General features: G+C 37.4%; 3 protein-coding genes and 1 pseudogene across 4 annotated transcripts in view; 1 reads left to right on the forward strand and 3 right to left on the reverse strand.

Annotated features, from left to right (window-relative positions):
- Positions 1-1316: 1316 nt before the first annotated feature.
- LOC104107697 (phosphoethanolamine N-methyltransferase-like) lies at positions 1317-7975 on the forward strand. Its single transcript, XM_009616567.4, has 12 exons — positions 1317-1719; positions 1841-1956; positions 4538-4675; positions 4842-4979; positions 5660-5803; positions 6121-6231; positions 6324-6465; positions 6741-7021; positions 7132-7293; positions 7389-7442; positions 7528-7602; positions 7701-7975. The coding sequence occupies exons 1-12, from the start codon at positions 1680-1682 to the stop codon at positions 7797-7799; spliced, it is 1500 nt and encodes a 499-aa protein (XP_009614862.1). The 5' UTR covers positions 1317-1679; the 3' UTR covers positions 7800-7975.
- A 968-nt stretch (positions 7976-8943) lies between these two features.
- LOC138903620 (F-box/LRR-repeat protein At3g03360-like) overlaps positions 8944-27935 on the reverse strand; it is a 162808-nt gene continuing 143816 nt past the window's right edge. The window contains exons 2-4 of one of the 2 annotated variants that reach the window (XM_070192030.1): positions 10048-10738; positions 9823-9957; positions 8944-9446 (exon numbers count right to left, since the gene is read on the reverse strand). In XM_070192030.1, coding sequence (XP_070048131.1) covers positions 9414-9446; positions 9823-9957; positions 10048-10738 — 859 coding nt within the window. In that variant the 3' untranslated portion in view covers positions 8944-9413. Of the gene's footprint in view, positions 9741-9822; positions 9958-10047; positions 10739-27935 lie in introns of both variants that reach the window. The other variant, XM_070192031.1, reaches the window with a different exon arrangement.
- Positions 11276-13252, reverse strand: LOC138903621 (uncharacterized). The gene is made up of 3 exons (XM_070192032.1): positions 13073-13252; positions 11946-12221; positions 11276-11418 (listed from the first exon to the last, which is right to left on the reverse strand). Exons 2-3 carry the CDS (start codon positions 12214-12216, stop codon positions 11327-11329), a joined length of 363 nt encoding a protein of 120 aa, XP_070048133.1. The 5' UTR covers positions 12217-12221; positions 13073-13252; the 3' UTR covers positions 11276-11326.
- Positions 17792-22771, reverse strand: LOC138903639 (uncharacterized; annotated as a pseudogene).

The raw sequence follows: 27935 nt of genomic DNA on the forward strand, positions 1-27935 counted from the left end.
CCAATTTTTTTATTTGTTAGAATTTTAAAATCAAAACCATTTAAAATAAGGAGGAGTTAGAACCGTTCCACATACTTATCATAAAGTTTTGATAGAGTCAACATTAGCGAAGGTAAACTTGTGATTCAAGTAAACGTTCTAATCGTTAAGTTGTTCGTGAAGTTATCTAATTATAGATATTCATGTATTTTTTGATAGATAATTATAAATCAAAAATGTTGTTGGTTGTGATTTTTGTATACGATGTCTTATGCATGATAATTAGTTTATATGTAATTATCCTATTTATAGATTTCTTATAGATTATTTTGGTCATTGCATGCATTATGTAACAAAAAAAGGTTAGATATTCTAACTCATATCAATTAAAGATCTTATCAATTCAAGAATCTTATGCTTGTCCATATTATATTAATAATTATAAAATTGCTATGCCAACTCAAATTGCTCATATATTATAAAAAAAAATAAATTCAATTGTCATTTTTAATAGTTTGTGTTATTACAAGATTCAAAATTGTGCTATTTAAGAATAGAAGTTGGTAATTGTCGTCATTGCAATTAGCTAGAATTTTGTCAATTTTATCGGTTTAGGTAAATAATTCTCTTATCTCATAAAAATAATCATTATAAGATCATTTTGGTGGTATTTCACATTTGTTATCATAAACATTTTAAGTTAAGATTTGAGGTAGCACGATAATTTGTGAAAATTAAGCATGAAATCATACAATTGAAAATAAGTTTGGGTTGAATATATCGTATGATGATTGAAAACTTCTATCAGACAGAGTTCCGTCCTTTATTGAGTTAGTTACATAGGATCAACATTCATTAATTTCAAAAACTTAAATTTTATTGCGTAACTCAAATATATGTTGTAATATGATATTTATTCAATTTTTAAAAAATATTACTCAACGAGATGGACACACGACATGCGCACTCTGAAACTAGTTATTTTTTTCTTCTTAAACCGCTCCAAAATTAAAAGGATCTATAGTGTTTCCACACTTCCCTTCCAGCGTCACTCGAACCCAGGACCTAATGGTCGTGAGTGGAGGTGCTTTTACCAACTGAGCAAGCCTCGCTTGTCGAAACTAGTTGTTTAAAAAATAAGGACCAGCCCTCTCAATTTTTTTATCAAAAGAAATATGGGAAACCAAAAATTATTATACACTAATTTTAATATATTATATCAATTTTTTAGAGGAACGATTATTTATTTTAATGAGAATCTCCAAAGGGAGATCACGTGGCACAGGGCCATTAGTCATAACAGATCCTTCCCCACCACCCACCTACCCACCCAATTCTCGTCTCTACGATTCCCCTCCTCTCAAATTCACCACCATTTCAACAATCACCCTCTGCTCCTTCTGTTACACAAAATACCAAAATTATAGCTACATAGGGGGGTCATCTTTTTTCATTTTTTGCCTATAAATAGATAGACCACCGCCTATAACAAAAACCATAAGCATTTTACGTTAGCTGATGCAGCAGAAAGGCAGAAGCAATAACCGTAGATCAAGATCCTTTTCTAGATCCCGTACTGCCGTTGAGGGTCATTAGTAACATACACCCACCACCCACATTGTCTTACTTAAATTAATCTTGTTTAATAATTAATTAAAAAGATTATAACATTTTCGTGTTCTTGATCAATATCCCAAATTATGGCTCCTGTTATTTCTGCTGCTACTACTGCTTCTTCAGGTTTGAATGGTTCCTTGCTTCTTCTTTTTTTTGAAATGAAATGAGGAATATATAGCCATTAAAATGTGATTATTCGGACATCTATTTTTAATGTTTTTGATTATGAATGTGTTGTGTACAGGACAAGAACGTGATGTTCAGAAGAATTATTGGATCGAGCACACATCCGAACTCACTGTTGAGGCTATGATGCTTGATTCTAAAGCAGCTGATCTTGACAAAGAAGAGAGGCCCGAGGTATTAATTTTTGCCTTCTTCTCTATTGATTTCTGGGGAGATCGGTTTTATGGCTCGTTACAAATGTTCTTTTAGTTATATGGTAGGAGCGCGATAAATTATAACACATGAAATTGGTAATGAACACATGAGATTTTTGAAGGGTCATTTTCTTCTATTTAAATTATAACCGGTCAATTTCCTCAGAAATTTCTCTTTACCTTGTTATTATTCAGCTTTTTTATCTATTAAGGATGGATATTCTTTTCCTGGTCTTATAGCCTGTTTGGCCAAGCTTCTCAAGAGGCCAAAACACTTTTTTTTTTCTCAAATGCATTTTTTTTTCTAACTTGAGTTGTTTGGCCAAGTTTTTTTTGGAAAAAAAGTGCTTTTGGGAAGAAGCAGAAATAGTTTCTGAGAAACAGAAAAAAAAAGTTTTTTTCCAAAAGCAGGAGCAGAAGCAGTTTTGACTTTTCTTCTTACCAAAAATACCCTTAACAAAATATAGTATATACCAAAATAATCGTTAAACCTAATACTTAGGATATTAATGTATAAATATTTCTTATTATTTTTAGGATAGCTTTCTAATATATAGTAACTTTAGGGATGAATGCTTTTATATTTGTTGAATGATTTTTAATATATTTAACTTATATTAAAAGAATTAAGTACTTTAAATTTATTTTCATATTTTACTTAAATAAAATAAAAAAAATTAATTATTTCCTGTAATAACAAATTTTTAAGATTATTTACTTACTTATAATATTAACTATTAAGTAAATCTATTCATGTCCTTATTCGTAATTTGATACTTAAAAGTACTTTCTGAAAAGTTTGGCCAAACACAAATTATTGCTCAAAAGTGCTTTTCAGAGTGATTAGCCAAACACAAACTCCTTCTCTCCAAAAGTATTTTTTTTAAAATTACTTTTGAAAAAAGCACTTATCAAAATAAGCTGATTTTCCAGCTTGGCCAAACAAGCTAGTATTAATTTTGAACTACTATTTCTGAGTATTTTCATGAATATTCAATAATAGAATATGCCCTTTATTTTGCCAAAAAAGGTGGTGTAGTGGTAAGGTAGGACCGCGTACATTTTACCTCACATACCCCACTTGTGGGAAATCACCGGGTTTGTTATTTGATATTATGTACATCATTTATTTTCTGCTTGATATAATGACTTGATACCACTTACCCTGTTGTCTCGCAAACTAACAACTAATCAAAACTTGTTAAATTTCGATTTACTGTTCATTGATCTGAAATGGAGTACACGTTTTACTGTTAAGAATCAACATTATGTTCAGTTCTCTGTTTAAAAGTGAGAATAAACCTTAAATTTTAATTTGTCAGACCTCTTCCCAATCAAAGCTACTTACTGTAGCATCGAGGACAGAAATTAATCAAATCTTGCTTGGTATTAATGGAGCTTTCTGTTTGGACATTGTTCCTTTTAATATAACCTAAGTTGCAAGATGTGTGCGCTTTAAGGAGGATTCGCATCTTTGGGACTTTAATTGGCACATTGGGACTTTAATAGGCACATGCTAAGTCGAATTTTTACTACTTCTTCATCCCAAGAAGGAAGAAAAAAGGAGGGAAAAAAAGGAGAGAAAAACATGTAGAAGTCAATCTATAAACAATTTTTGGTTACAAAGAGCAAAGTCATAAAATTTTTAATGACGGCAAGCACCATATGTTTGCCTCCAGTTAACAAAAAGTAAGGGGTGCTTGCTTATGACCCCTTTAATAACGATGCTTTGACCTCTCAGTTGTCCCAAATGTTGGATCGAGAAGTTTGTTGCTATTCGCGGGCTTCGTCTGATCATTAGATGAAAAGTTGTTCTTTGAAAGATTGCACTTCTTTATTGTGATCATGGAACTTTGGTTTTACTAACGTGATCCTTGGTTTATGTAATCCTTCTTAGTTACTAGTCTTTTTTCCTGGTGCATATAGTGGAAGAATACCAACAGCTCAAAAAGAACCAATGATGATTTATGTCATTTCTAGTGACAAAAGGAGCTGGCACTGACATTCAGGCTGAAGTTTATAGTTTTAGTGTGTTTGTCCCTGTGATCTCTTTATCAACTCGTAGTTGTCAAGAATTACCTTGTGCACCCACATATTTAGTAAGAAGCCTAATGTGAAGTTATACTGGTGATCCGGAAAATTTTCCGCTGTACAATTGCACTGAATTACGGCAAGTAGAGTAGGAATTTTGATCCGTCTAATTGCACTGCATTTCAGTTACTAGGGGTGGAAATTTGATCCAAAACCTTCTAGCATGCAGAAAGTTTGATGGTTATTATGTATGCTGCTATCTGTTTATGTTTAGAGTGATCTGTTTTGGTTTACAGCCTCCTTGTTCTTTTAGACGTTTATTGTCTTTGAGTTGATGCATATATATAGTTAATGTTACTAGAGATGCAAAAGTTATTATTCTGATTTTCACTTTATCAGGCTGCTTTTATATTGTTTTTACTTGAATTTGTTCTTGAATTGCATGTTTTGTTTTGTTTGTTTTGCGAGTTTGACATGGTATGCTGGTAGACATGTGACAAATATTTGAAACTTGTGAATGGTCATTTTAGGTACTCTCTCTACTCCCATCATATGAAGGGAAATCAGTGTTAGAATTGGGTGCTGGTATTGGCCGTTTCACTGGTGAATTAGCCAAGAATGCTGGGCAGCTTATAGCATTGGACTTTATCGAAAGTGCAATTAAGAAGGTTCGTGACATTTTCCCCCTCTAGTCATTTACATTCTCTTTCTCTTTTTATTGGGGGCTGTGACTGAATTTGTTCAGAAGGTTCTCTTGTTAATGCAGTCTTAAGTGATGATAAGTTTAGTGAAGAGATATTCCTTTTTTCTCATCTTTTATTCTGCTTATTGCAGAACGAAAGCATCAATAGGCATCATAAGAATGTCAAGTTCATGTGTGCTGATGTGACTTCTCCTGATTTGAAGTTTTCACCTGAATCCGTGGACTTGATATTTTCAAACTGGCTACTGATGTATCTTTCTGATGAAGAGGTACTTTTATTTTCACCTTCTGCCTAATCTTTTGCTTGAAAAAATCGCAAGGGTTTCACGTTACGTGAAATGGATGACCCGAGTTGCCTGCAAGTTTAGAAGGAGGCAGGGATAGTAGAAAAGAACAAATACTCAACTCCTAAGTTTGTTAATTAACCAAACTTTTAAAGAAGGTTCATTTTTATATCAGAAGTGTGTATAAGTCATGATTAGGCAAAAACATGAGTATAATAGGCAAATCTGCAACTATCATCTACGCATGATTTTTCAAATAGCTCTTTTGATCAGATATCATCTAACCTACGGGCAGTCGGGCATCATGTCCAAAGCTTGTCCATTAACTGTTCGGTCAGTGTCTGTGTGTAAGTGACCAGTATAGATTATCAAAATGAATCCTCTTTTCTTTGCTAAAACATTCTGAAAAGAAGGATTACGTAATAAGTAATTTGACCAGCAACTCTGAGAACATGAAAGTGGTTTAATATGCAAAAAGCCTGGCCTATAATTGTATCTTGTCCTGTTGGACACCAAATACATTTTATGATTCATTTTATAATAATTTGATGGTAAAATTACAATGTTAGGGATATCTCTTGCTCTTGTACACTTATCAATTTGAGTTGCCACTTTAACAGGTACTGCTTTAACACTTGAAACTGTTTCTTTTTGCCTGATTGTAGGTCCAGAGTCTTGTGGAGAGAATGGTAAAATGGTTGAAAGTTGGAGGCTACATATTTTTCAGAGAGTCATGCTTCCATCAATCAGGAGACCACAAGCGAAAGAACAACCCAACCCATTATCGGGAGCCTAGGTTTTATACAAAGGTCTAACTTTTCTTCCGTTGCTTTTCGCACTGGAAAAATACTGTGAGCAAACTCCATGTTGATCACAGAAACTTGTTATTTTCCAGTTAAATCAGTGCATGAAGTATATTTTACCAACGATTAGGATCCCTAGAATAAAATTTGTTGTCACGCTTTAGAAGTGTGTTTTCTTTTCTTTTTTCCTACATTTCTGGAGAAAATAATATAAATCTCTTTAACAGCATAAAGGATTTTGGTATTGGTGCATTTGTCACAAAAACAATCATTGCCTTTGTTTTGCTTGGCTTAACCTGTTCGATTCCTTTACTCGCATGCAGGTTTTTAAGGAATGCCATTTAAATGCTGATGATGGAAAATCATTTGAACTTTGTCTCATCGGTTGCAAGTGCATTGGAGCTTATGTAAAAAACAAAAAGAATCAGAATCAGGTATATAGATTTTCATCCCTCATTGCCCTTTTGTTTTTTACTATTAACCCAAACATCCAATCACTGCACCCTTTGCTGCTCGCATCTTGCAGATTTGTTGGTTATGGCGGAAAGTTAATTCTGAGGAAGACAGGGGATTCCAGCGTTTCCTGGACAACGTTCAATACAAGTGTAGTGGCATACTGCGATATGAACGTGTCTTTGGAGAAGGTTATGTGAGCACCGGTGGAGTTGGTAAGCCCCTAAGATTCCTTGCCTCTCTTGTCTTGATTTCTGAGAATCCAACTCCATGCAGTGTACTAGAGTATCTCTTAATTATATTTGTCGGCCTGAAGGTTATAGCGAAAGAGTTTTCACAGTTTCATTTTTTTGTTTATTTTTCATCTCCTGTCTGCTTGCAAATTCTCTTCTTTAACTTGAATTTGATCATTCCACTCAAAATCATTTAATCCTACTTTCTGCTGTGCTTTATCTAGTTTTTTGCTGATTAGGCATTTAATCTTGAGCAGATACCACAAAAGAATTTGTCTCCATGTTGGATCTTCAGCCTGGCCAAAAAGTCCTTGATGTTGGCTGTGGCATAGGTGGAGGTGACTTTTACATGGCTGAGAATTATGATGTTCATGTTGTTGCCATTGACCTCTCAATCAACATGATATCTTTTGCTCTCGAGCGTGCTATTGGTCTCAAATGTGCCGTTGAATTTGAGGTTGCTGATTGCACAAAGAAAACGTATCCTGATGGCACATTTGATGTGATATACAGTCGAGACACTATCCTTCACATCCAAGTAATTGCCTTTCTTGCTACATGAATCTTCAAAATCGTTTTTATCTTCTTTCCTTCTCCATGTGGCTGTTTTATTTGTCTGCTTACGGTTAAATTACTGTGTACTTTCAGGACAAACCTGCTTTGTTCAGATCTTTCTACAATTGGCTGAAACCAGGAGGCAAAGTCCTCATAAGCGATTACTGCAAAAGCCCAGGACCAGCATCAGAAGAGTTTGCAGGGTATATTAAGCAAAGGGGTTATGATTTACATGATGTTGCAGAATATGGCCAGGTATATATATCCATTCTACAAGCATGTCCCCTTCTCTTCTCTGCTTCATGTTTGTTGTATGACAGTGCTTCTTATGCATTTTCCCCTTAATATAGATGCTCAGAGATGCTGGTTTTGACGAAGTTATTGCTGAGGATCGAACTGAACAGGTGTGTTCTGTAGATCTTCTTTTCTTTGTAAATGAACGCGAACTAAGATATTGAGACAAACCTAAAAGAGTTTTGCATATTGCAGTTCATTAATGTTCTCCAAAAGGAGTTAAATACTGTGGAGAAGGAAAGAGATTCATTTATCCAGGAGTTCTCAGAAGTGAGTACTTTGTCATCATCTTTTGATCATTTTGTGATTTTCCTTTTTGTGGTTCAAAGGTTTACTTCTTACTTTTGTTTCTGTTATTAATTTTACAGCAAGACTACAATGAAATAGTTGGAGGTTGGAAGGCCAAGCTAATCAGGAGTTCATCCGGCGAGCAGAGGTGGGGTTTGTTCATTGCCAAGAAGAAGTGATTATCAAGATGCAGGATGTGTATCCTGGTTTTCTTTCATGTTCTTGAGACCGATGTACTCGTATGTTCCTCTGTTGGCCTTGTAATAATAATGCTTTTACATCTTTAGGGTGTAATATCAACTGTCAGATTGAATCTTTAGATTATAAAGTTTTTGACTACTACTGTTATCTTTGAGGGATTTGTTCTGAATTCAAACTGACTACAATCCTTATGCTGCTACTAGTCTAGAGTCCTTAAAGTCTGTTTATCACAGACCACAGCCCAATAAATTGCAAAGCCAAAACCAGATTAGGACCGTCTTTTTCATCCTATGCTGACTCCGGCCTAGGCTGGCTTCTCGTTGAACCTGTTGTAAGAGAAATGCACTTGTTCGTCATTGGTTGTGGAAGGCTCTCCTAAAGGGTTTATAATGTCGTGGACCACTCCACCTATGATTCGTCGTTCCTGACTCTGCTTCACCTTAATTGTTCTTTGAACAAGTAATAGGGTCCATTGCCTTAAGATTTTGGGCTGGATGCTCAAATTCTTTAACTCCTGTCCATCCATACTCTTCATCAAAAATCACAAGAAGAAGCAAGACAACTAAAAAACACAATAACTTGTAAATATTTATCTACACGTTTTGTAGTCGTGCTTTGCTGCATTGGCCTTTTCACTCTCCATTGTAACAAAATGTTCATGAAAGTGTTTGTGATGATTAAATCGAAATCAAATTCAAGTGCAAATTCAATTCAATGTCAAACTATCAAGCCTTGAAATCTATTTTTTTGAAGAGTAGAAGTCACATGACATCCTCGTTGAATTGAGAAACTCCAGGGATTGCATTTGAAGTATTTTGAGATTAAGCAAGCGGTTTGGACATAGATTTGATTGAAATTTGAAAAAAATGAGATTTTGAAGATGAGATGAAAAATGGTTTTTGAAAGTTGAAATTGTGCTTGGACGTGCATTTTACATGAAAAAATTAAATTTTTTGTGAGTATAAAACTTCAAAAACTACTTTAGAAAAAATTGAATTGACGTTGTAATGTAGTTCTAATACATGTTTAAAGAACATATGAATACACATCTAGTTAAAAAATGACAAGTGCTGCATTGGATTTTGCCCACTTTCTATGAATACAAGTAAACACTAGTTCAAATCACACGGTTAACATAGATAGATTGATTGTATTGAAAACTGGAACAGGAAATTACAGATAATAAAGGTAGCACTGATAGAGAAGGTCTAATATACGAAAACAAGTAAACACTACTCCAAATCACTGCATCTGCTCCTAGTATTGCATATAGCCTAAATTTAGAGTGCTTGTAAATCATAACTGCTACTGATAAATCTTTGGTAATTCAACTGAGTCATAGATGTAGTACTCAGAGGGTGATTTAAAGGATCACCAGCTCGACTCCTTTGGAAAATTTTCCTTGTAGCTGCCGCCAAGCCCGACTTCTGGTTTTTCGCTCAACTTTGGAATATGACTGATCGCAAGGACTAACGATGAATTTCTCAAGCGTTAAAGATTTTTCGACAAGGTAATTTATCAATTCCTCATCAGCTGTACCGCCAAGATAACCTTCATATCGGACCACTTTGAGATGGTGGTACGGAATATGTCTAGGTAGCGGTAGAATAGTTCCACCATAGATCCTTGTATCAGACCAGCCAATCAGAAAAAAAGAAAAGAAATACTAATACAATTATACTCTGAAATATAGTAAATCTTTCTTTATTATAATCTGAATCAGAAATTGAATCAAAGAAAGGGGTTAAATTAGTATGGCAACATATATAGATTATGCGAATCCCTCAAATCCTTCATCAGACACAGTACTAGCACATCCTATAATAGTACTACATTCCTCCGCAAACATCCAATATTAGTTTCCAGAAATACAAAAGCAAGTAAGACATGACAGATCATGGTCCCAACTCTCGTTGAGTCTGAAAAGAGTGGACACCAGATCAGAAGTAAAAGGACGCATTTAACCATATTTCAAAAGAAAATAAATATATAAATCTCTACCTTGATCTCGAACATTTGCAGGTATGGAGATGCCTGCAGAAGTGGAGTAACTTCAAGTAGAGTGCAATCGACAACACTCAATATAAGCCATTTGAGATTGTTGAATTTCGGAAAAGAATGACGAAAATCAAGAGCCTGGAAAAGATAAAATAATTAGAAGGAAGACTAGGAAAAAAAGGCACCAAAACTTTCTTTTATTCTTTATGGAAGAGGGAAATTGCTTACCCTCAATTGGTCAGAACTAACTTCAAATGAAAGCTTCTCCACTTCACTGAATTTTGTTGCAATCAAATCAATGAGAATTGGCAGCGATCCACGGTAAACCTCAATCTGAAGATTCACAACCGAAGAAACATTCTCTAGACACAAGTTTGTTTCCTCCGTTCCCTTGAAACCAAAGGAGATAAGATTGGCATTACAGATCTCCAAATAATCTATTTTGCATAGATATATCTCCAAATGCTTCAACTTGAGGGAAGGACCAATTTCTAGATGTTTCAATAACCGAGAATTTCTTATAGATAACTGTTCAAGAAGAGGACAGTTGGAGAGGAAAATCTTGGCAACTTGATTGCACACATCAATTCCGTCTAGAGTTAGACTTTTGAGAGCCCCGAAGCCAAAGAGTGAAGCATCACTACTTCCATGATTTAAAAGCTCAATGGGAATGGAATATCGATCGGATTCTACCCAATAACCAATTAGCAAGAATAATTCAAGGCTTTCGACCTTCTTTGATGATGCAAACTTGAGCCATTTATCAATTTCACATTTGAAATTACCTTCAAAAAGAAGACGGACACTGAATTCTTCTAAAGTATGAGATCTGTGTAAATCCACAACATGATTAATCCAATTGATATGCCTCAGCCCTTCCTTTTCGCAAAAATCTGGATTCAACGCCTTATCCCGAACTCTGAGATTACATCACAGTTCAGACATGTGACAAGCATCCAAATGTATCGCCGTCGACTTGAAAGGGAACGTGTGCGCACCGGTTCTCTCAATGTCAACTGAGAAAGAATTGACACAAGAATTTCATCTGGCAACTGGGAAAGCCTATCCTGCATTACTACATGGCTGGAGTAGCAATTATTATTATGCTGCTCATACTCCGATAATAATGGCAACTGGCAAAACGTATCCTCCTTTACTACATGGCTAGAATAACAACTATCATTTTGCGGATGCTGTGACAACAATACCAAAATGAAAGGTCACGATATAGTCGTAATTTTGTGAATACATCCCAAAACAATTTGATATGAGACTGCAATAAATGAAGCCAAAGTAAAAGACAACAGTTTAAGCAAAAAGCTAATAGCTTCTAAACTGAATGCGAAAAGAATCCGAACCTTCATTAACTAAAATTCCATTAACCAAGCCAAGAGAAACTCAGCAAAACTAATTCTCTTATGATAGTGAAATCAAGATTGAATTTTGTAGTCACCATAAGAACTAAGTACTTGTGCCCTGTTATATAATTGACAAATGAAGAGACTGATCAAAGAGACTTTACCTTTGTTATATTTGGGTGGACGTTACCTTGGTGTCCTTTACTACATTCTGGAACTTCCTCTGTCGAAGGTTGGCCATCTGAAAATCAATACGGAAACATCTATTGTAATAAGATAGATAATACATTATTGATCCCAGATATAATAACTTAAAGGGGTCATTTGATTTAGAAGCATAGTAATGCATGAATTATAATGCAAATATTAGTAATGCAGAGATTGTTATGCAAAGATTAGTAATGCAGTGATTAATAGTGCACGAGTTATTTATTATTAAATGTTTGGTTCGTTGAACTAAAAATTATTATACAATATATGTTTTAAATGTCCTTTTATTTTTTTAACCGACTAAAATATTGGTCTACATGAAGGGTTATTTTCATTACTTAATAGTTTTAATTCATGTATTGTTAATACCTGCATTCTTATCCAATATTCTATCCCACATAAAATTATGACAGATTCCCGTAGAACTTATGGGAGTATTAGTTATTTGAAAAATAAAAAGTGGAACCAAATGTTCATGTTCACCAAACTCGAAAAGGAATAATTTGAACCAAAGTGAAATGTAATATACTACTGAAATACTCTAAGCTTTCCCCTCACCTATGATTTCAAAATCAGCATGATTGTCTATCTCAATAACACCCGAGAGATTTTCCTCAGAAATAAAAGATGGAATAACTATCTTCCTCACAAGCTTCTCTTCCTCATCTGCTAGCCGAGCCAAACAACCCATCTCTTTTTCTGTTGTGACCAGATGGTAAGGGAGGCAAATGAGCTTCTGGCGAATGTTTGCCAGCTCCTCCAAATCCTTTTTATGCTTCTGATTGAACCTTTTTAACTCGTTCCCCGCAATTGCTAGTTGTTTCAACATTTTATCTGCATCATAAGTATATACATGTATACTTAAAAAATTAAAAGGGCATAATAGTATACGTGGAATAATGAGAGGAAGGAGGTCATTAAGGAAATCGCAATGAGTGAGACAACTCAACTTGAATGTGCATCAGCCCTATCACCACATAGTATTTTCCTTACTTTATTTAGGACTTGTCATTGAACAATCCCTCTAAGAAAGTCGGCATTGCTCCGTTCTTTACATTAGCTCAAACATCTTTATAATCAAACATTGTTCGATGAATCAACTTCACATTGCAGTACAAAATATTGAAACATAACTGCTTCTAAATTGACTCAAAACAAAAAAGAACCATAGTAAACCAATGAACAAATTCAGAATATATACACTATCATATGAAACAAATAAATCTTAACAGAAGTAAGAATTCATCCTCAAGCAAATTATAAAACAGGAGATGCATATTTCAGTTTTTCTTCCTCCAATTTATGTTTCCACGGTAAAGTGCAAAACACAATTAGACAAAGCCATCATTGAGTAATGATACTAGAAATTCCGCTAAGAATGTTCAAACTTTTATAATTGGTTCCTTGTTATATAGAGCAGACAGGACATAAGATTCTAAGAAAGAAGTAAAGAAGCAGTTCAATTAGACAAGGAAGAAGTTGAGAAAGAAACAGAAAAATGGAGATGCTGTCTTATTGCATATGTAATAGGAGATGAGCCTGGCTACAATTCCATGAGCAGATATGTAACACAAAAGTGGAACAATATTTCAACGCCTGAATTATTTCTTCATGAAAATGGGTACTATGTTATTAAGTTCAAATCAATTGAAGACATGCATGAGGTGATTTATTCTGGACCTTACTCTATTAATAACAAGCCTATTATCTTGAAGCCATGAACTCCTAATTGTTAACAGAATTGTTAACTACACTTGAATTCAGGAATGTAACTCGAGAATTCAACAGCTGTACAGGAGATCTACAGAGGATACTCGAGTGTTCCAGCCCAGAAATAGAGGAGAAGAAAATGGAAGAAGAAGAAGAATTAGAATTAGAAAATTGTAATACTTTATGAGCTCAGTACAATGATTTATACTACTCGATTGGGAATGAAAATTACAGCCCAGTTAGTTGAATTCAACAAACTACTCTAACTAACTTGGCACTGTTTGTAACTACTAACTGTTTTATAACTACTCTAACGACTTCTGTTGACGTGGCTTCCATAGCTTCTCCACCTTATAATTTGTGTATCAATACTCCCATCTGCAAAAGATCCTTGACCTCAAGGATCAAAATGAGGAAACCTGGTCTTAAGAACATTAAAGTATTCCCATGTGGCATGATCTGCTGATAGTCCAGACCATTTGACTAGTACTTGGCCAGCAACTTTATTTCCTTTCTTCACAATACGCATCTGCAGAATAGCTTCGGGATTAGGATAATGGGGGTTAGCAATATCAATGGTAGGAGGGTATGCAATCTGATCGGGGACTGCATGGCACTTCTTTAAGAGAGATACATGGACTGTAGGATGAATCTTTACTGATGGTGGAAATAGCAATGTATAGGCCACAGGTCCAACTCGCTCTGAAATGGACCATACTATTTGGAAGCCAATTTGTGGAATGGCTGAGAAGACAAGGTAGACTTTTTATAGGGTTGTATCTTAAGGTATACTTAGTCTCCTACTGAAAAGCTCCTGTTAGTCTTGTGAGAGTCAGCCTGTTGTTTTATCCTCAATTGAGCCCTATGCAAGTGATGTTTAAGTAGTTGCAACTTCAACTCCCTTTGTAATAAAGTGTTGTCGACCTCTGCTGAAGCAGCCTCACCAGGTAAGTATGGCAAATGTAATGGGGGAGGTCGACCATATAGAGCCTCATAAGGGGTGGTGTGAATAGCAGAATTATACGAAGTGTTGTACCAATATTCAGCTATAGCTAAATATGAGTACCAATCAGTGGAGTCTTCATTGCAGAAGCACCTCAAATATGTCTCCAAACATCTGTTTAAGACTTCAGTCTGACCATCTGACTGAGGGTGATATGCTGTAGAAGTATTCAACTGAACTCCTTGTAGTGAGAAGAGTTCCTGCCAAAATGAGCTTAAGAAAACATCATCCCTGTCACTGGTTATAGTCTTAGGTAAGCCATGTAATCTGACAATCACATCAAAGAAAACCTTGGCTACTGATTGTGCAGTGTAGGGGTGTTTTAAAGGCATGAAGTGAGCATATTTGCTTAGTCTGTCAATAACCACTAAGATGACTTCATGGCCTTTAGACTTAGGCAAGCCATCAATAAAATTCATGCTTATTTGGGACCATACTACCTCTGGTATAGGCAAGGGCTGTAGAAGGCCAGGATAAGCTGCCAAATCTGCCTTATTCTTCTGGCAAATATCACATCTTTGTATGAAGTTCTTCACATCAGTTCTTATCCCCTTCCAATAGAAAAGAGTTAGCAGTCGTTTGAGGGTGGCATCTACACCAGAATGGCCACCTTGTGGAAAGGAGTGCCATAGTTTTATTATGTCAGTCCTTAAGTTCTGCACCTTCCCTACACTAATCTACCTTTCCTTCTCAATTGATCATGGTGCCAAGTGAATTGTGAGGGTGTATTGGGGTTGGATTTTAGCTACTTAGTAAGGATCTTCAACTCATCATCAGAAGACCAGTTGTTCACTATAGCTTGAAGTAAATCTGAGTCAGTAGTGGATACTACTAATGCCAATAATTCAGCTCCTAACATTCTTGACAATGCATCTGCCACTTTATTTTCTGCTCCTTTCTTTTATTCAATCACATAATCAAAGGGCAGCCACATTAGGTGAGAATTGGTGTGTAACTTCTGTTCCATAAGGTACTTCAAAGCGTTCTGATCTGTCCTTATAATGAACTGATGTCCCAATAAATATTGGGACAATTTAGTGACTACATGGACTAAGGCAAGCAACTCCCTGTCATAGACTGAAAGTGCAGCATGCCTAGGAGATAAGGCCTTGCTAATAAAGGCTATTGGGTGACCCTGCTGCATCAAAACAGCACAAATACCATATCCACTAGCATCAATATCTACTACAAATGTCTTGGTGGGGTAAGGTAAGGCCAATATAAGAGTATTTGTTAAGGCTACCTTCAGCTTCTCAAAGGCTTCAGTAGCCTTGGATGACCATTTGAAGCTATCTTTGTGTAGAAGATCAGTTAATGGCTTGCAGATTATTCCAAAACCTTGAATAAATCTTCTGTAATACCCAGCTAATCTCAAGAATCCCCTTAGTTATTTAATAGTTGTTGGTATAGGCCACTGCTTCACAACTTCTATCTTCTATGGATCAGTGGACACACCTTCTTTAGTGATGAAATGGCCCAGGTATTCTATCCTTTTAATCCCAAAGAAACACTTACTTCTTTTAGCATACAATTGATATTTCTCCATTTATTGGAAGACAACCCTTAAATGCCATACATGATCCTCTAAGGATCTGCTATAGATTAGAATATCATCAAAAAATACCAACACATACTTTCCGAGGAAAGCATTGAACACAGAGTTCATAAAGCCTTAGAATGTGGCAGGAGCATTTGACAATCCAAAAGGCATGACTAGATATTCATAGTGGCCTGAGTGTGTTCTAAAGGCAGTCTTAGGTATGTCTTCAGTAGCCATTCTTAGCTGATGATAACCCTGACCTTAGATCAATTTTAGAGAAGACTTTAGATCCCCCCAATTCATCTAGTAAGTCCTCCACAATAGGTATAGGAAATTTGTTCTTTACAGTGGCCTTATTCAGATCCCTATAATCAACACATAGTCTCCAAGTCCCATCTCTCTTCCCTACTAATACCACATGTACAACAAAGGGGCTACTGCTAGGTTGAATGCTTCCCTGGTCTAGCATTTGTTTAACTAGAGTGTCAATCACATCTTTTTTAACTGATGGATATCTGTAAGGTCTCTTATTGATTGGTTCAGTACCATTTTGTAAAATGATTCTATGGTCAAATACACCTCTAGATGGGGGCAGTTGAGTAGGTTTATCAAAGATTATTTTGAACTCATCTAATAAAGCCAACAACTTAGGATCAAGTTCAGTCATTTCTATAGCTTCTAGAGAGTACCATTGTACTTCATTACACATGGTGGGTACTAACTGAATCATGCAAAGTTCTGAGTGATTACCTGTGATTTTGGCTAACTTCCCAGCTTCAGGACTCAAGATTTGTCTACCATCTCCTCTCAGAACATGCCTATTTCCTTTATAGATGAATTCCATAGTCAACTTTCTGAAATTCATCTTGATATTCCCCAATGTTAGTAGCCATTGCACCCCTAGTACTACTCCACAAGATCCTAATGGTAGGATCAGGAACTCAGCTGCAAATTCTGCACCCTGTAATAGCCAAGAAATCCTGCAAACCTTGTCCACCTTTAGCAAATCATTAGCTGCAGCCACCACTTGAGGTGAAATCTGAGTGACTGGGCATCCTAGTTGCTCCACTACTGCTGGATAAATGAAGTTGTGAGAACTTCCTGTGTCAACCAAGATATGCAATGGTTTCTTGTAGTGATAGCCAGTTACCTTCAAGGTCCTATACCTCAATGATCCATTGAGTGCATGAATGGAAATTTCTAATTGTTCTGTCATCTGTTCTGAGTCATGGATGTGCAAGGCTAGTTCCTCTGGTGTTTCCTCCAGCTCTGTTTGTACCACTTCTTCTTGCTCCTCAAGTTCCATCAAATACAACTGCTTAGCATTCTTGCATTTATGCCCAACAATGTACTTTTCATCACAGAAGAAGCACAACCCATTTGCTCTCTTCTCATTCATTTCCTCTGGACTCAACCTCCTCCTATGAACCTTACTAGTGCTAGGATTAGGAAGGATTGGTTTGTCTTAACCCTTCGACTCCATGTACTTATTTGGTGGATGAGTATAAGTGGACTGGCCAGGAGTTTGTCTGATGGCTGAGAGATACGCCTCTTGCATTCTCGCAGCTTTGTATACTTGTGATAGAGTTGTAGGATTGTTGATTTTGACTGCAATATTCAGCTCAGGTTTGAGCCCCCAATGAAGCAACTGATAGCATTCTCCTGTGATAAGTTCACCCTAGTCAAATTCCTTTCAAATATAGCTTGATACTCTTTCACACTCCCCAATTGTTTGATCTTTTTGATTTCCTCCATAGGATCATAAAAATTAGTACCAAATCTTTCAACTAAGGCTATCACATATTCATTCCAAGTAGCAGGTTGGATATATTGTCTGTATTTCATGAAGGACAGGTGCCATTGAATTGCCTCCCCTTCTAACTGTAAAGCCGCCACTCCAATCCTCTCATCCATAGCTACTCTTTCCATTGAAAAGAATTGTTCAATTTTGAACAGCCAAGATTTTAGATCTTCACCTGCAAATCACAAAAACTCCATTCTTGGCCATCGAGTAAGATTTGAATTGTAGTGGTGAGTGCAATCAAGACTCTTTTTACCCTGCGATCTTTCTCTTGATTGTCTTCCTCCAGATGTTCCTTCGTCATTCTCAGATGGAATTCTTCTTTTTTGCTTTTCCCCAGAAATTGTAATTTATTCCCTCAGCTCGTGTACTGTTTGATCTAATCCCTTCAGATGAGATACTTCCCCAGCAAGAGTCCCCACCTCTGCTAGCATTTTCTGCATCATCTCTCTCAACTCATCCATGTTTGAAGATGAGTTCGCATTAACAGTGTCACCATTAGACCTAGTTCCTTTCGCTATGAGTGCCGAGAATCTGAAAGCTCTGATATCATTGTTAACAGAATTGCTAACTACACTTGAATTCAGGAATGTAACTAGAGAATTCAACAGCTACATAGGAGATCTACAGAGGATACTCGAGTGTTCCAGCCCAGAAATGGAGGAGAAGAAATTGGAAGAAGAAGAAGAATTAGAATTAAGAAATTGTAATACTTTCTTATTGATTGTAATGAACTCAGTACAATGATTTATACTACTCTATTGGGAATAAAAATTACATCCCAGTTAGTTGAATTCAACAGACTACTCTAACTAACTTGGCACTGTTTGTAACTACTAACTGTTTTATAACTACTCTAACGACTTCTGCTGACGTGGCTTCCATAGCGTCTTCCGCTTACAATTTGTGTATCACTAATTTTGACTTCACTGAAGAGTTTCTTACTGATATTCCTCTATGGGTGAAATTCCCCAAGCTTCCTATGAATTGATGGGGAGTTAACTCCTTAAGTAGAATTGCTAGTGCCGTTGGGACTCCTATTTTTGCTGATGAGTGTACTACCAAGCAAACAAGGATTTTCTTTGCAAGGATACTAATTTAAGTAAATGTCACTAGGCCTTTGCCTTCTGAGTTAGCAGTTATGGATCCAAATGGGAGAGTGTTTCAGCAGAAAATTACTTATGATTGAAAACCAAGCTTCTGTGAGAGATGGCAAACAATAGGGCATATATTGCCCCCCTGAGCACAAATTGACTGATGATCAACAATTTGTACAACCAAAGAAGAGGAAAGAAGTTAAAAATATAGTTAAAATATGGGTGTAAAAAGAGCCTGAGACTCTCGTTAATGGCCAAGCAGTGGGTATACAGCCAGATAATCAGAAGAAGCAGGAGCAGAGGCAAGACAATATTGTGCAGCAGAAAACTCAAAGCCATCCTGCAGAGGTAGAGCATACGGGTGGACCTGATGGCCTCACTACCCAACTGAGTAAAGGGAAGAGAGCGATGCCAAGCCCTGAACTAAACCTTAAAAATTTTCCATTGTTAAGTCCTATTCGTATCAAGAATGGATTTGAGAAATAGAAAAGTGACGAGTGTGTTGCTCAAACAGTCCCTACAGATAGAGGTGGGGGAACAAAAATTATCCAATGAATTGGTTATTTTGGAATGTAGGGGTTATTAATAAGCGATACAAACGGAAGGAACTAAGACAATATTTGAAAACTAAAAGGATTAAGCTAGCCGGTTTTTTCGAAACAAGAGTAAAAATGCATAATGCTTGAAGAATTTCTACTAATATTGTTCCTGGATGGGAGTTACAAACCAACTATCAGAATGCCACAAATGGAAGGTTCTGGTTAGTATGGGATGCAAGTCATGTTAGAGTTCATGTGATTTAAAGAAAGTCTCAATTACTACACTGTTCGGTAATAGGGAGAACAAATGATTTTACCTATATGCTTACTATGTATGGATATAACACCAATGCACAAAGGAAGACCCTCTGGGATGATTTGAAAGATATTGCACAAGGGATTAATACATCATGGTTGGTGTGTGGAGATTTTAATGCAGTTTTGTGTCTGTGAGAAAGGCACGAGAGAAAATATGTTATTGATATTGGATGAATAATACAATACAAGAGGTCCTTATTTATAGCTATACTATACAAGGACATACTACCCCTCTACCAATGTGGGACAATACTACACTATATACATGCTGTAAACTAATACTCCCCCTCAAGCCGGTGCATACAAATCATATATACCGAGTTTGTTACATATATAACCAATACGAGGACCAGTGAGAGACTTGGTGAAAATATCTGCAAGTTGATCATTCGACCTTACAAACTTTGTAGCAATCTCTCCTGAAAGTATCTTTTCTCTAACGAAGTGACAATCAATCTCAATGTGTTTAGTTCTCTCATGGAACACCGGATTTGATGCAATATGAAGGGCAACTTGATTATCGCACACAAGTTCCATTCGACTGATTTCACCAAATTTCAACTCCTTGAGCAATTGTTTGGTCCAGACTAGCTCATATGTTGCCAAAGCCATTGCTCGATATTATGCTTCTGCATTAGATCGAGCAACTACATTCTGTTTCTTGCTCTTCCAATACTCCAAATTTCCTCCTACTAAAACACAATATCCAGACGTAGAACGTCTATCAGAAGGTGATCCTGCCCAATCAGCATCTGAGTATCCAATGATCTTCTCATGACCTCGATCCTCAAAGAGTAACCCTTTGCATGGAGCCGATTTTATATATCGAATAATGCAGACAACTGCATCCCAATGACTGTCACAGGGAGAATTCATAAACTGACATACAATACTCAAGAATAAGAAATGTTGGGTCTAGTCACTGTGAGATAATTTAATTTTCCAACCATCCGCCTATAACGTGTAGGATCGCTAAGCGGATCCCCCTGTCCTGGCATAAGTTTAGAATTCGGATCCATCGAAGTGTCAACAGGTCTGCAACCTATCATCCCTGTATCCTCAAGAATGTCTAAAGCATATTTTCTTTGAGAAATAACAATACCTGAGCTAGACTGGGCAACCTCAATACCTAGAAAGTACTTCAATCTGCCTAGATCTTTAGTTTGGAAGTTCTGGAAGAGATGCTGCTTCAGATTGGTAATACCATCCCGATCATTGCCAGTAATAACAATATCATCAACATAGACTACCAGATAAATACAGAGACTTGAAGTAGAGTGCCAATAAAACACAGAGTGATCAGCTTCACTACGAGTCATGCCAAACTCCTGGATAACCGTGCTGAACTTACCAAACCAGGCTCGAGGAGACTGCTTTAGACCATAAAGTGACTGACGCAAGCGACATACAAGGCCACGAGACTCCCCCTGAGCAACAAAACCAGGTGGTTGCTCCATATAAACCTCATCTTCAAGATCACCATGAAGAAAGGCATTTTTAATGTCCAGCTGATAGAGGGGCCAATGACGAACTGCAGCCATGGATAGAAAAAGGCGGACTGAAGCCACTTTATCCACGGGAGAGAAGGTATCACTATAATGGAGCCCAAATATCTGAGTATATCCTTTGGCAACAAGATGGGCCTTAAGTCGATCAATCTGTCCATCGGGACCAACTTTGACTGCATAAACCCAACGACAACCAACAGTAGATGTACCTGAGGGAAGAGGAACAAGTTCCTAAGTACCACTTGTATGTAAAGCAGACATTTTGTCACTCATAGCCTGTCGCCATCCTAGATGAGACAACGCTTCACCTGTAGAGTTAGGGATGGAAACCGAGGACAAAGAAGATATAAAAGCATAATGGGGAGATGACAGACGATGATAGCTCAAACCGACATAATGAGGATTAGGGTTAAGTGTGATCCGTATACCTTTCTGAAGTGCAATCAGTGTACTAGGATCAGGGTCAGGTGCAGGACGAGAACCAGTTGGGCCTGATGGAGGACGCAAACGACGATGATAAGTCAAGAGTGGTGTTCCTATGGCTGGGTAACTAGGGAGAACAACACTAGACTCCTCAACGGTTAGTATGGATGAAACCTCTGTGGTCGAAGGTGGAGGAAGAGCTATAGTAAACTCCTCAAAGGTAGGTATAGGTAATACCTCAGATATATCATGGTGGTCAGCAGAAGTAAAGAAAGGTTTAGACTCAAAAAAATATGACGTCAGCTGACATAAAGTACCTACGAAGATCTGGAGAATAACAACAATATCCCTTCTGAACACGAGAATAACCAAGGAAGACACACTTGAGAGCACGATGAGCTAACTTATTTTTCCCAGGGGCTAAGTTATGAACAAAACACGTGCTCCCAAAAACACGGGTGGAAAAGAGTATAAGGGTGACTGGGGAAACAATACTGAATGCGGAATCTGATTTTTGATGGGAGATAAAGGCATCCGATTAATCAAATAACAAGTTGTGAGAACTGCATCGCCCCAAAAATGCAACGGAACATGAGATTCAATTAGAAGTGTGTGAGCAGTCTCAATAAGGTGCCTATTATTTCTCTCAGCAACCCCATTTTTCAAGGGGTATAAGGACAAGATGTCTGATGAATAATTCCTTGAGAAGTCATAAACTGCTGAAATTGAGAAGATAAATATTCTAAGGCATTATCACTGCAAAAAATGTGAATAGAAACACCAAATTGGTTTATGATTTCAGCACAGAAACTCTAAAATATAGAAAATAACTCAAAATGATCTTTCATTAAGAAAAGCCAAGTATATCTTGAATAATCATCAATGAAACTAACAAAATAATGAAATCCCAAGGATGAACTGACTCTACTAGGTCCCCATATATCAGAATGAACTAAGGAGAAGACAGACTCTGCATGACTCTCAACACTACACGAAAAGGAGGCTCGGGTATGTTTTCCAAGTTGACACGACTCACAATCTAATGTAGACAAACTAGGCACCATCTTCTGAAGTTTGGATAAACTCGGATGTCCTAAATGTCTGTGGATTAGATCTGGAGGATCTGTAACTAGACATGTTGTGGAAGGACTGAGTGAGTTAAGGTAGTAAATGCCTTCTGATTCACGTCCTGTACCAATAGTCTGTCCCGTACTGCGGTCCTGCATAATAAAATAATCGTCAATAAAATATATACCACAATGGAGGGCACGAGTCAAACGACTAACAAATGCAAGACTAACAGGATAGCCAGGGACATAAGGAATGGAATCTAGGGTGATAAAAGACAATGGATTATCTTGTCCAACTCCTTTTGCCTTAGTTTGACATCCATTGGCTAAAGTAACAGTGGGAAGAGACTGTGTGTGATGACCCAAAAGGGTCATCTTATGATTTAGAACTCGCATCTGCGCTCCTAAGCCTTAAAAATCTCATTTTTACTCTCCTCAATTTACATACGCAGTCTGGGCAGGTTTTCGGAAAGCTTATATGTTGAAAACTAATGAAAATAAGAATTTTTGCCTTAAAAGTTAATTTTAGTTGACTTCGGTCAACATTTATTATAAACGGGCCCGGATTCATGTTTTGACGGTCCCGGTGGATCCGTATCAAATTATGGGACCTGGGCGTATGCCTGGAATCAAATTCGGAGGTCCCCAGCTCAAGTTATGAATTTTTGATGAAAATTAAAAATCTGAAAATTAATTATTTTTAAGAATCGATTGATTTTTGGCATTGTTAGTACCGGATTTGTATTTTAATTCTGGAGCTCGGTACAGGTTTATTATGATATTTAAGACGTGTCTGTGAAATTTGGTGAGAAACGGAGTTGATTTGACGTGATTCGGACGTCCAATTGAGAAAATAGTAATTTTAAAGTGTTCTTGAGAGTCTCATTTGATTTGGTGCTAAATTCGTAGTTCTAGGTGTTATTTTGGTGATTTGATCGTGCAAGCAAGTTTGTATGATGTTTTTAGACTTATGTGCATGTTTGGTTTGGAGCCCCGAGGGCTCGGGTGAGTTTCGGACAGGGCACGGGATGTTTTGGACTTTGGAAATTTGGTTTTTCTGCAGCGTCTGTGTTCTGGCATGTCCTTCTTCGTGTTCGCGACGGTACTCTCGCGAACGCGAAGAGTAAACTGGGCAGCTGGAGTTTTCTTCTTCGCGAACGCGAAGGCTTGGTCGCGAACGCGAAGCAATGGGGGCGTTACCCTTCGCGAACGCGACAAGCCCATCGCGAACGCGTAGTGTTAGGCACTGCGGAGAGGGAGTCCGCCTTTTCTTCATCGCGAACGCGAGCATTGTCTCGTGAACGCGAAGGCCAGGGGGAGTGTTCATCACAAACGTGAGCATTGTCTCGCGAACGCGAAGGCTTGGCAGCCTATACTCTTCGCGAACGCGATAGTGCTCTCGCGAACGCGATGAACACTATCGCCCAGCACTTAACAGAATCCAAAAAGGGGTTTTAGCCAAAAACTCATTTTTTTCTCAAAAACCAAATGGTGAGAGGCGATATTTCAAGAGTCATTTCTTACCCAAATTATTGGTAAGTGATTCTAAACCATTTTCTTTCAATTACCCATTACATTTCTTGAATTTTCAACCTAAAATCTAGAGTTTTCATGGTAGAATTAGGAGTTAGGGTAGAAACTAGGGATTTCGGGAATTTGGGGATTTAGACCTCAATTTGAGGTCGGATTCCAAAACTAATTACATATTCGGTCTCGGGGGTGAATGGGTAAAAGGATTTTGGTCCGAACCTCGGGTTTTGACCAAGCGGGCCCGAGGTCGATTTTTTGACTTTTTGGAGAAAAAACTGGAAAATTTAATTTATGCAATATAATTGATTTCTTTAGCAATATTTGATATTATTTAGTCAATTTTGAATAGATACGAGTAGTTTGGAGGTGAATTCCAAAGGAAAAGCTGTGATTGAGAATTAAGTAGCCTTCAGAGCGAGGTAAGTGTTGTGTCTAACCCTGACTCGATGGAATTAGGAACCTTATATTACTTGCTAAGTGAAATCCATGTGAGCGGCATATATGTGAGGTGACGAGTACTTATGCGCCACCAATGTACCTGTTTTCCATGTTTCTCTGTCTTTCTTATATTGTCTTTTCCTATGTCAAATTGCTACGTGTTATGCTAGTGTTGTTCAATTTATCGTTCTTATCATGTTTACGGATTTTCTAGTGATAATTGAGTTTTTATTTCAAAGTTGAGATTGATATTATAGAACCAAATATTGAAGTAAGGTTTGTACTTGTTATTCTATCTCCCTGTTGTTATTTATGCATTGCATTGCATTATGGTAAGGGAGAATGTTAATGCACGAAGGGTGATGCCGTACCATATTGTGAGTGTTAATGCAAGAAGGGTGATGCCGTGCCATCTTGTGAGTGTTAATGCATGAAGAGTGATGCCGCGCCATATTGTGAGTGTTAATGCACGAAGGGTGATGCCGTGCCATATTGTGAGTGTTAATGCACGAAGGGTGATGCCGTGCCATATTGTGAGTGTTAATGCACAAAGGGTGATGCCGTGCCATGATATGAGAGTAAAAGCATGAAGGGTAATGCCGTGCCGCTTCTATTAATATTATGGTGAGATAAAGAGTAAAAGCACAAAGGGTGATGCCGTGCATTTTTCCTTACTGTATTCACTATTCTGGTTGATTCATGGTATATTGACTACTCCGGTGATCATTCTGTTGTAGTTCTTTATCTTGTATTCCCCTCAGTATGTTCCCCTCCCGACATTTCCTGTTTAGTTCTTCATTTCTGTTATTTGCATATACACGGTTAACTTGTACAGGTTTAATTATAGGTGTCTTGCCTTAGCCTCGTCACTACTTCGTCGAGGTTAGGCTCGACACTTACCCGTACATGGGATCGGTTGTACTGATGCTGCACTCTGCACTTTCTGTGCAGATTTTGATACCGACTCAGGTTGATCGAGATTTTGCTATTGGTCCTGCTGTCCGGAGACTCAAGGTAGATCTGTCGGCGTTCACAGACCTTGAAGTCCCCGTCTATCTTTTCTGTTCTACTGTTTCTTTCATTCAGACATTTGTATTTCTTTCAGACTATTACTTGTAGTAAATTCTAGAATGCTTGTGAATTGTGACTCCAGATCCGGGTAGTAGTAATTAATACAGTTTTGTGATATTCCGCACTTATTATATTTTATTTTAGTTAATTATTGTTATTTTCTGAATGGAAATAAGGAATTGGTTAATGATTCTCTAACGTTGGCTTGCCTGACAAGTGAAATGTTAGGCGCCATCACGGTCTTGTCGGTGGGAAATTTCGGGTCGTGACACTGTGAATATACAATATTTGACAAAAGTGATATATTACCATAGATGTGATCAGAAGTGCCTGAGTCCATGACCCATGGGCCAAGAGTGCTAGACTGGGAAACACAAGCAAAAGATTTACCAGTAACAGAAATATCAGTCTGGGCAACTGAGGCTACTTGTGGAGATGCCTGCTTACTTGCTCGATACTGAAGGAGCTCATTATATTCTTCTTTAGATAAAGAAAATCCTTTGTTACTTGGTGTCTCGGTCTAAGCAATGTAAGCATTTTTGGGTGGATGACCATGTAAGGAATAGCACATTTCATGAGTGTGTCCAAGTTTGTGACAATAAGAACACTTGGGTCTAGATCTTCCAAAATGACCTCCCCGTCTATGCTCTATAGTTTGAGATGCCCGAACATCCATTGTCTAGGATGCAAGAATAGAGGAATCAAGTATCTGTGATGAGATCACTGGTGGACTTGGTGCTGTAGCAAGGCAGAGTAATCGAGAGAATAATTCATCAACTGTCGGGACAGTCGGACTGGCCAAAATCTGGTCGCGTACTGAATCAAGATCATTAGGAAGTCCAGCGAGGGTAAGAATAAGAAACATCTTCTGTCGCTGCTCTTGTTGTTTTTCCACACTAGCAGAAACTGACATCAACTTCTCAAATTTCTCAATGACTGCTTGTACTTGACCCAAGTAAGTAGACATATCCAATTCTTGCTTCTTTAAGTTTGTCATCCGCGATATCACATCATAGAAGCGAGATATGTTATTAGTGTATAAGGTGTGTGCCTTTACCCAAACCAAATAACATGTCTGGAATGGACGAAACAAGGGCATCAACTTGGAATCAATAGATCGCCACAAGATGCCACATAACTGAGCATCGAGTTTTTGCCCAAAGTGTTATTGCCATTTCATCTCCATCGCTAGACTGTTTGATTAGATGATCTTGAACACCTTGACCTCTACATCACAACTCGACAGATGAAGCCCAAGCTAAGTAGTTTGAACTTTCCATTAAAGGTTCCGAGGTAATAATAGCACTAGAGCTTCCAGAACTCATGTTTCTAGACTCAAAAGCATCAAATCCCAAAGACATTGTTGCAAATTATTACCAAATAAGAGAAAGAATCAAATGTAATCCACTGGAATAGAGTACGGAAACACAGAAATAGAATACTGAAATACTGTAGCTGCCGGAATCTACTGTAGCTACCAGAATAGTACTGTAGCTGCCGGAAAAAAACTCAAAGTTATCGGAATGAAATGAAAACAGTAGGGGTAGGATCGGAATTACCAGGCGACCCAACTATTCTGAAGGAAAATTTTCAAAAAATGGCCGAAAATGGTCGTATGCGCCGGTGGGTGAGCTCACGCGTGTGAGCTTCTGCTGCCGGAGCTTTTTACTGGGGTTTGGTTGCCACACAGTGACGACTCTTATGGTAGTGTTGGATTTTATACAACACTAACAGAAATGAAGCAGATAGAAAATAACCTTTAAAAAGTACTGATTTCTCTTTCCCGGAATCTCTGGAATTTATGCACAGCGATAAGTCTCTCACAATTGCTCTGATACCATGTGAGAAGGCACGAGAGAAAATATGTTATTGATATTGGATGAATAATATAATACAAGAGGTCCTTATTTATAGGTATACTATACAAGGACATACTACTGCTCTACCAATGTAGGACAATACTACACTATATACATGATGTAAACTAACAGTATCCCAATGATTGACTACTAAGGAATCCTGTTCAATATGCTGAGATTAAAGATTTCCCTGATTGTATCCATGACTTGATATTAAATGAATTGTCCTGGAAATGGGATTATTATACATGGAACAATAAACAACATGAGAGTGATAGAGTTTATAGCAGATTAGATAGAATTTTTTGTAATCATGAATGGATGATGAAATGGGGACATGTGGTCACAGAGTAGGACTTGCACAACTTCTCTGATCATTCACGTATGTTATTATATTTAAATACAACTCACAACAACATCAAAGCCCTATTTAGGCTTTTTAATATTTGGGATGAACATACTAGCTTTTTGGACATGGCAAAAGGAGTTTGGCTGCAAAGACAAACAAATAATAGGATGAAGAATGTCTGGCTAAAGTTGAAGGCCCTGAGACCTCTGCTTAAGCAATTGAATAGTAAACATTTCAAAGGTATCGCACAAAAGATAAACAAAGCCCGAGGTGATCTAATTTTAATTCAACA

The sequence above is a fragment of the Nicotiana tomentosiformis genome, chromosome 12 (assembly GCF_000390325.3).
Source record: "Nicotiana tomentosiformis chromosome 12, ASM39032v3, whole genome shotgun sequence".
NCBI classification, from domain to species: Eukaryota; Viridiplantae; Streptophyta; class Magnoliopsida; order Solanales; family Solanaceae; genus Nicotiana; species Nicotiana tomentosiformis.